The 9,372-nt window shown below is 37.6% G+C and overlaps 3 protein-coding genes across 4 annotated transcripts in view; 1 reads left to right on the top strand and 2 right to left on the bottom strand.

Annotated features, from left to right (window-relative positions):
- The window catches only part of LOC105455525 (stromelysin-3-like), a 223,223-nt gene extending 218,679 nt beyond the window's left edge, over positions 1 to 4,544 (top strand). For both annotated transcript variants that reach the window (XM_011698911.1, XM_011698912.1), the window contains exons 9-12: positions 942 to 1,243; positions 1,522 to 1,625; positions 1,930 to 2,196; positions 2,637 to 4,544. In XM_011698911.1, coding sequence (XP_011697213.1) covers positions 942 to 1,243; positions 1,522 to 1,625; positions 1,930 to 2,189 — 666 coding nt within the window. In that variant the 3' untranslated portion in view covers positions 2,190 to 2,196; positions 2,637 to 4,544. The remainder of the gene's footprint in view (positions 1 to 941; positions 1,244 to 1,521; positions 1,626 to 1,929; positions 2,197 to 2,636) is intronic.
- A 214-nt stretch (positions 4,545 to 4,758) lies between these two features.
- On the bottom strand, positions 4,759 to 6,612 carry LOC105455521 (phosphopantothenoylcysteine decarboxylase). The gene is made up of 2 exons (XM_011698899.1): positions 5,893 to 6,612; positions 4,759 to 5,517 (listed from the first exon to the last, which is right to left on the bottom strand). The coding sequence occupies exons 1-2, from the start codon at positions 6,316 to 6,318 to the stop codon at positions 5,353 to 5,355; spliced, it is 591 nt and encodes a 196-aa protein (XP_011697201.1). The 5' UTR covers positions 6,319 to 6,612; the 3' UTR covers positions 4,759 to 5,352.
- A 50-nt stretch (positions 6,613 to 6,662) lies between these two features.
- Positions 6,663 to 7,373, bottom strand: LOC105455519 (cytochrome c oxidase assembly protein COX19). Its single transcript, XM_011698898.1, has one exon. The coding sequence runs from the start codon at positions 7,233 to 7,235 to the stop codon at positions 6,972 to 6,974; it is 264 nt and encodes an 87-aa protein (XP_011697200.1). The 5' UTR covers positions 7,236 to 7,373; the 3' UTR covers positions 6,663 to 6,971.
- Between the last annotated feature and the right edge of the window lie 1,999 nt (positions 7,374 to 9,372).

Below are 9,372 nucleotides of genomic sequence, written 5' to 3'. Positions count from 1 at the left end.
TATTGATAAAAATTCTTATAGCCATTATTTCATATGACACTAATTATTTTCGTCAAGTTTCAAGCAATATCAAGTCATCAGAGTCAAATTTCATAATCTCACATTAGTAAATAGATTTCTCATGTGATTGATACAGGACTGTTAAAGAATGTAAGAGAGTAAAACAATTTTTCTTTCTCTCTCTAAAAGTGGAGAGGAGACTGTTGAAGGGGGGAGTTTAATATTATATATTATTGTAATTAAAGGATTAAATTAAAAAATATTTTGTATTTCAAAGAAGTATTTTGTATTTCAAAATAAAAACTTAAAAGTATTTTGTATTTTGTATTCCAAATCGAAGGATTGAAAGTATTTTGTATTTTGTATTTCAAATATCAAAAAATTGAAAGTATTTTATATTTTGTAATTTAAATACTAAGATTCCTAGTATTTTGTATTTTAAATACTTTAATGGTGTATTTTGTCCAGCCCTGATTATAGAGTAGCATTGGGCACATAGTTTAATCCCAAAGAACGAGCAAAAAAATCCCTCTTTTTTGAGTTATTCTTTCTTCTTTCTATCTCGAAATAATGTGATAATGCACCTTTTAGACGCCACTATTTCACTACATTGCAAGAATCTCGATATCTATTTTCTAGCAATAATAGCGCAAAAGAAATGAGCACTCAATATTTTATATCTTTATCTTTTTGATTTCCGCGCGAGCATAAAATAGAATAATTCACGCATTTAAAATCAAGATACATTATACCAGAAGATCATTTACGTTCGAAATAATTAATCCTTATACATCTCCGTATACATCTTAAGTATTGTATGTATTTAATCATTTCAATTATAAATGTGCATTTTCTGAGGCACAGTTTTCTCGAAGGATATAATAAAATGACTGACAAAGTTAGAATCTCTATACTGAGGAATCCTCTTTGGTGCATTGCAGTATCTATGGCGAATAGGCGATCACGGGATATATGAGGGATATCCGGCGGAGATCACCAGGTTGTTCAATCTGCCGTCGGACATCGATCACGTGGACGCCGTGTACGAGCGACCGAATAATAAAAAGATAGTCTTCTTCATCGGCCGCGAGTACTACGTCTTCGACGCCAATCGTCTGGAGCCGGGTTATCCAAAGCCGCTCACATATCTGGGATTGCCGGCCTCCTTGGAGAAGATCGACGGCGCTATGGTGTGGGGCCACAACGAGAGGACTTACTTCTTCAGCGGCTCCATGTATTGGAGGTGATTGAATTAAGCGCGACTTCTCAAGTCGGATTTGTAACTCTTTCGCGTTATTTGCTTAGAATCCATTACACTCCCAGATTATCGATTTGTTGTACAGCAATCTTTGCCTCGTATTGAAATGAAAAACGATCTGGACCGAAATGCGTTCTACTTTTAGAACGTATAATGACATTTGTGCATTTGTAATCCATGTAATTGATTTCACATTGAGCTCCTATTCTCTTCTTTAGCCATAAATAAAATTTAATTCGCCAATTTAATCCTCTACTTCGCAGGTTCGACGAATCTGTTAATTACGTGGAACTCGATTATCCCAGAGATATGAGCATGTTCGCCGGCGTTGGGAATGACATCGATGCCGTTTTTCAATGGAAAAATGGTAAATTTTGAAAATTTAACTTTCGGACAAAATCATTTTATTATAAAAATAAATAATAATTACTTAAATACTTATTTTATTCAAACTATATTCTATTATATACAATAAATTTAATGCTAAATACTCTCAATAAAGATTATATATATTTTAATACATAAAAACACAAGACGACAGCTATATCTATTTCTTAATATTTCACTCAATTTTGATTTTGTGATTCTTGATTTTTCTAATATCATAAATAATTCTCTGTATGCAACTTTGTATCGACTTGCTGTAATAACTTTCCATTTTTTTTCGGCAGGCAAAACGTACTTCTTCAAAGGCAAGGGTTTCTGGGAATTTGATGATCTCAGGATGAGGGTGGCACACGAGAAACAGAAATTGTCAGCGCCGGTCTGGATGGGCTGTTCGCCGGATGTGGAGACCAATGACATTGAGACCAATCTGCCCAGGAAGTCGGGAAGCATCATCTCGGCTTCCGCTATCGTCGTCACAGGAGATATCACGTCGATATTTCTCATGGTTATTGTGAGCTTCGTCATGAGGATAATATACGTGTAAAAACGAGGTAATTATATTTATCGATCCCGTATATTCGTTAATTTTTGAAGAGAAAGTGACATAATTAAAAAGGAAACTTTAAAGTCATATTTAAGATTATTTAGTATTAAATATTAATTTGAAAAGACGCTATTAAATAATCTGTAATCGTTATATGTATAAATAAAAAGTTATAACATTACATAATTAGTGTAAAAGTAATTCAATGAAATGTAGAATTTAATTAGTACAATTTTTTTTCGTAATAATTCAAAATCCAGGCCCGCGAGTATTATTTTAACTTCATTTACATATAATTATAAGTGGAATTATGTAATAATTTCATTTATAGAGCTCTCTCCAAAATTTCACACGGCCCGAGTAAAAATTAGTAGCAACATTTTAAAATCGCGTTTAAATCAAACACTTGAAAATCAAAGAGCTGTCATGTTTATCTTGGGCTTTCAGATTATAAGGCACGTGTCCTTCCAGCTGGCGATGTACGACGGGGAGCATTTTCGTATCTTATATGGGAATTTCGCGTGTGAAATACGAATACCGGAAAATCAACTGGAATTCTTAAAGCGCGGACGTCGACAGATCGGTGAACAGGAGACGAAAGACCGCACATCGATTGGAGTTTCAAAGGAATGCCTGCGGCATCCGTAGGCCATAGGAATCGACTTCGTCGCCCTGAGGCTTCCGATGGAGAGATCGCGATAGCAGTACGAACGAAGCTTTATAAGAATAATCGATCGAACTAAGTCACGAAGCCACGTCTTCAAAGAATTAGATATACGTATATTATCTGAAACAGCCAATGCGCGCGGCGAATTATAAAATTTTGAAATACGATATTACGATGAAAATTTTTTCTATTATACCTTTCATTTACTTTCTATATCTCGGTGATAGAAAAAAAAAGTTATATTGACATTTAATTTTCTCGTACAAATACAAAGAGCGCGTGACTTAGATCGTCAATCTTGAAAAGACCGCGCCGTTGCGCGCTGCGCAGTAGCATACATATTTTTGTACACTGTCTTTTTATACGACCGCATTTACATACGAAGTAATGTAATTAACTTAAAGAGCAACTTTTTTTATATCGCATGACGGATGAAACGGGTCCTCCGAAGATGTGAAAGAAAGCCGAGATTCCGAGGATATTTCACGGACAATCTCGATAGGGAGAAATTTACGAACTATCACTGCCGAAAATCCATCCAACGTTTTTTCGATATTCTTTTTTACAGCGATTTTTAAATCGAGACAGGGATCCTCATTATACACGTCCCTCCTAAGGACCAATACGCGCCACTGACAAAAAATTCCGTGATCGCCTCTTCCATAAATTGTGACGCGATTTATCAGTTGGAATCGAATCGACAATCTCAAAACGATAAAATTAGTCCGATTCCGACAGAGAGCACATATTTTATATAAATATTGTATTAATTATTGATACCGTATAATTTAGCAAAAGAGAGGACACGGGCAAAACGCAGTGTCGCCAGTTTTGTAAACTGTGATATTTATATACCGCGCGCGATCAAAGTGTAGTTAGTGTAATATCAAGGAGGTACACAGAATCAGTCTCGCAGTTTCATATACAGCGCCGGTGTATCTGAAATGCTTGCATAATTTGTTATAAGCGCCGATTTCTTCTCAGCATGAGACACCGATGGTTTTTTTTAAGCGGAACCGAGGTCTCAAGAGCGGAAATGAATAACGAACTTTCACTCAGCATTTAATTTTGAGTGGACTTCAGTTCGACAGCATTTTATAAGTAATAGCTCTTTTATAAAAAAAAAAATGTAGCTTTCAGTAACCAAGAATCTAAATAATAGAAAATTGAAATGTGGAAAGGTGGAGGCTAATTGAATTTTCGCAAGGAAGAAACTGACTGCAGTTTTAATATCGCGATAAAGCGACATTAAAATCTCTGCGAAGTTTGTAGTATTTGTATTTCCAACATCCACCTCTGTATATATATATACATGAATATATTATATATAATTATATAATAGTATATTGTAAGTCGCGCGTATTGTGCAGAATGTACTATATGTCCGTGAAGCGCGCAGCAACAAGACGCAGACAAACGGAAGATAAATGATATATTTCTTTTTCTCGATTAACTTGACAAACTCTTATCTTCTGGCTGGGTATACCTTTGTTACGGAGAGGCGAACGCATCACTACGATGCGGCAGTTTTACTAGGAGGCGAGAACCCCTCCAGTTCTCTGTTTATTCCAAACTTAAGAGAAAATCGATGTAATGTGCCGATTATATGCTCTATATTGTATTTTATATATTGTCAGTGCTTTATTTGTGTATATACGAAAATAAAGTGATCTTACCGAACAATTCAACGACATGTTGTAGAAAATTTCCGGCATAACTTTATGTGCGCATCATTGAAAAAAATAATACTAAGTGGAGAAAGCAGAAACATCTTGTATATTTGTCATTCATTCATATTATATATGTGTATATATACATATACATACATATATATATGCATATATATATATATATATATATATATATTATATATTATTGTTCATATATTTAACAAAAGCATTGTACATTCCAGCGGATCAACTTTAGGATATGTCAACAGAATTTTTTCCTTCTCTTTACAGCATTTTTATACATCGCATTACGCCAACTGGACAGACAAAATTACGATTATCTCGTTTGTTCCTCACGGTACGATTAATTTTATTGATTTAGGTTGAGCAAAGGATATGACGACCATGATGCGTTCAAACTCAAATTTCGCTATTTACGTAGCTTAGGGTCTCTAACTAACGGTGAACTCATGACGACATGATAAGTTCGTCCTAATACAATAGCAAGAGAATAAAATTCTCGATGGACAACATAACTGTGAGAAAAATTTGAAGATGTTTTCGCTGATAAAACGTAAACTCTTAATTATACATGATCCGTATACGGTCCGACAGATTCGGGCCTTAGGCTCGTCCCGCCAATTTCTTTGTTAGGAGATAAGCGACATTGGCGTGTGCCTTATTAAGCGTATGTTCGAATCGCACCATAGCGCATCTTTGGAGATCTCTTTGGGATGATCGATCGCGCACTCGACGTGACGGAGCTTCATCGATACTCGCGAGGTCGTCGACGAGGCTCGCACGAGGAGGACGATCTCAGCCGCTGCTAGGGACACAAATCCGACTGATCTATCCAGGGATTCAAGGCTCGCATAATGGCTCGCACGATTGTGTCCACCTCGGCCATCGCGCCCATGCCCACGTCGCCGCACATCAGTGTCTTGGATATGCAGTGCACCTCCTTGTAGCCCCAAGATTTGAGCAGCGATACCTGAGAAAGCACAAAATCTTTATTAGACAAAAATAAAATGAAATGCGCGAAACCACATAGAAGACAGAACAAATTTAATTATGTTTATCTCTTATTGTTCCTCTCTAATCTTTTTACTGCAATTTTTCACACGCTGATTTAATTAAATTTCTGATTCTCAATGATGCAACTTCAACAAATCTGCACAAATTAAATTAAATTTAATTTAAATAATATATATATATATATATATAATATTTATTTAAATTACATGTGTTTCTTTTGCAAATATAAAAAGAATCATGTCATGTATTTTATCTATTTAGCTGTTTTAAAGAATGTTGTCTCGACACTTTCTTCTCCTTAACTTTTTATATGCAATTCTTTTCATCTTACTTGAGGCATTGTAACTGGATGTTCCCACATCCTGGTGTTCATGGCTGGGCAGAAGAGGAGCGGCTTTGAAGGATCCCATGCGCGTGCCACGCAGGTAACAATATTGTCGCATATGCCACTGGCAATCTTGCCCAGGGTGTTGGCATCCAACGGAGCTATCACGAACACGTCCGCCCACTTCACCAGATCTATGTGCAGCACCGGATCGCCGCGGTCCTGCCAAGCGGCCCATTCCACCGTGTCGGACAAGATCTGGATGTCAGACGGCAGCTGAGCGTCCTTCAGGAAGTGCTTGGCTCTCTCCGTCACGACCACCCTCACCTCCAGATTGTTCTGCCGCAGCATCTCCACCAGCTGCGGCAGCTTGATCGTGGCCACGCTACCCGTGCAACCTACCAATATCCTCTTCCTGGCGGAGCTTGCCATTTTTCTTCACGTTTCGCGCTACCTCCTGTTTTATATCACGAAGCCTGATAGACTCTCAGCTTTCAACGTAATAAATATCGGAATATTCTCTAATTTATTTACGGGATATTTATTCTCTTAGGCCACTTGTGGGTTGCAACACACAATCCAGCCGCGCAACAAGCTATACTAGAGGATGCCTTTACATTAAAGCTTATGAGGCCCGACCTTTAACGAGTTGTCGAGCGATGTAACTTAACTTTTAAATCTTTCTTCTTATGAAAATAAAAGGTAGATACGCGTATTTTTAATATCGTTCAGTTTCTCTCTCTCTCTCTCTCTCTCTCTCTCGTTCCCCGTTGGTCTTTTTTAAATACTATTGTTAATTTTTTCTCAACAACACTGGCATAGAGGAAGTCCTTGTTACACCTGGCTGGCAGTGCGTATTCTCGTATGAACACACTAAATCACCGGAATTATCGTTATGGCATCCTATATATATCGAAAGTTCCAAGAGCACCGAGATTAGCTACAGAGTATGCCAGGTACTCTCAAGGAGAACAAACGACAATGACAACGACAACGGCAACGACGACGACGACGACGATTAAAGATATGATCCCCTCCTTTCCTGGGATACCTGCTCTCGAGAATGACTGCTAACGATATCGACGTTACGTTTCCTTGACGCCCTCGCTCTTGTCGGCGAAGCCGAGCTTGGACCAATCCTCGCGCGCCATCAGGTCGTGGTCCATGCGGCAGCCGAGGTACTCCCTGGCGATGTCGCGGCACATCGTGTTCTGATTACGATTATCGGCCAGGCAGCGCATGTACCTGATCATGGTGCTCTTGCAACGGCCCTCATGGTCCAGCGGGAAGCTGCCGCGCTCCGGCGGCGTTGGCGTGAACAGCCTCTGCGAGAACGTGTACGAGGACATAATACGCGACTTCGCGGACGCGCGTAAACACCCCGTGCGACGAACGTCGAGAACGAGCGCGGTAGCCCTTCAGCTCCCGCGACGGTTCGCCATCTTGGCCGACCGTGATCCACGATGGCACGATCGCGATCCACACAGAATCCACACGCTCCTCTCTCTCTCTCTCTCTCTCTCTCCCCCGTTCGCTCCCTTCCTTCCTTGTCTATCCGTCGCAATACTCGCAATTCATCGACAAAACGCCCTCCCTGACGAACGAAAAGCCGGCGCCACCTGTCTTTGGCCACGGAGGTGGCGAACTAAAAGCAGTCCACGTGACGAGAAGTGCGGGATTTGCGCTAACTTTGAAATCTGCTTATCTGCGTCAGCTCGACATTTCTATAATTTAGGACTTCAAGATACGTTCGGATTTCATGCTATCCGGATATCCGTTTGTCCGGATTACGAATAAATGTGACGCTTCAAATTCGGGTTATCCGGATACTCGAACCTTTTAAGATACCGGAATAATAAAAGTATCGGATCTGGATCCGTATTTCGAATTCAAATCTGGATTCGCAACAAATTTAGATTCGAAATCGAATTTAAGTTTGTAACGGACTTGGATTTGAATTTGGATCTAAATTTGATAACTAAATATGAGAGTGAAAAAATGTTTTATGGCTAAAAGGGTATAGCTTTAAATATAATAAATAAAATAAAATGCATTTTTTAACAAACATTAGCATTACAGACGCGCGCTTCGCGCGCGCTATTTAATTGCACTTTTACTTTTTATTATAATTGACTATAATTATACATCAGCCTCAATACATACAACTATCAAAAGTCAATGTAATGACAGCCGCTCAGCGAAGTTAGCGCAGCCAGAGAACCATAATCGCGGAAAAGAGTTAATAATCAATCTCTTCAGCACAATCGAATGGGTAGAAATTGCCTGTCGAATTGCGTAGAAATTATCTCCTGTTTAATCGCTAATTAATCACGCAAATCTCGATTTTTTTCACCGTAGCCGTTTCGAAAAAAAAAAAAAGGATATCAAACTTTTTGATACAATGTAGACCATTGGGATATAGATAAACGTTTAAACAGGTCGTGCGGCTCCGTCATTATTACATTGTTGATATTAATGACATTTATATGCATATGATATTGATATTTTCATGTATTGTTTGCTCTTTCACCTCGGGTCGACGGACAAGAACCGGTGACGTGCCGGAACCGTTATTGGGCAACGTCAGATTTTTGCGACGGTCGTCGACTTCGTCGGTTTTGAGAAATCGGTCGCTGGGTCTGACGTCTCGCGACGGGCACGAATAAAAGTCATATTTAGCTCACGAATTATATTTCATTTCTTCAACCCTTATAACACGCCTACAATTAAATATCACAAAAATTATTTTAAATTGAACAATATATTCAGGCTCCGAGAATTAAAATTTAAAATAAATAATTGTAATGGACCAGGAATCAAGTAAGGTCTTTGTGCTAATCCGCGTTATATTCATATAAAAAATTACATTAATGCTACCAGACGATCGTTTCGGTTTTACATCAAGCCCTCTTCAGTGGTCTTTTATAAAATATTATATACGTGTCGCTTCACCTTCGTATGTTACATACATAAACATATTTAAACATTTTGTTAAGGATAGACATTAATATTAACATATATACATATATGCAATTATGTTGGATGATTTATAATTGCGTAATGCAACTGAAGAATTAAGAAAATTTAATATTGAACAACTTTAAATTAATATTTTAAATTACTATAAATTATTAAACAACTTTAAATTAAATTAATATTTTAAATAATTACTATTCAAATATTAAGCCGTTTAAAAAAAAAATACTTTATGAAGTACGAGACATCCTAATTACTGTATGATGTCTTATCAAGAAAGCAATTATAACGACGTTTTAAGAAACGAAATATGCGAACGCTTTTATCTGTAATTGATGAAAATTACAAAAGTACGGAGAACTTTTAAGATAAAGCATGATAAAAAATACCAATTTCATATTTTTCTGATAAATTTTTGAAGGAGAACTAAAAAGAGAACTACAAGAACTACAGTTAAAAAAAATTTAAATAAGCGTTTGTCTGAAGACTTTATACGTGTTTTTAAAAAAT

This window comes from Wasmannia auropunctata, unplaced genomic scaffold, assembly GCF_000956235.1.
Source record: "Wasmannia auropunctata unplaced genomic scaffold, wasmannia.A_1.0 LD335900.1, whole genome shotgun sequence".
Lineage (NCBI taxonomy): Eukaryota > Metazoa > Arthropoda > Insecta > Hymenoptera > Formicidae > Wasmannia > Wasmannia auropunctata.
The sequence above is the reverse complement of the archived record's forward strand: the minus strand, read 5'-3'. Positions and strand labels throughout refer to the sequence as shown.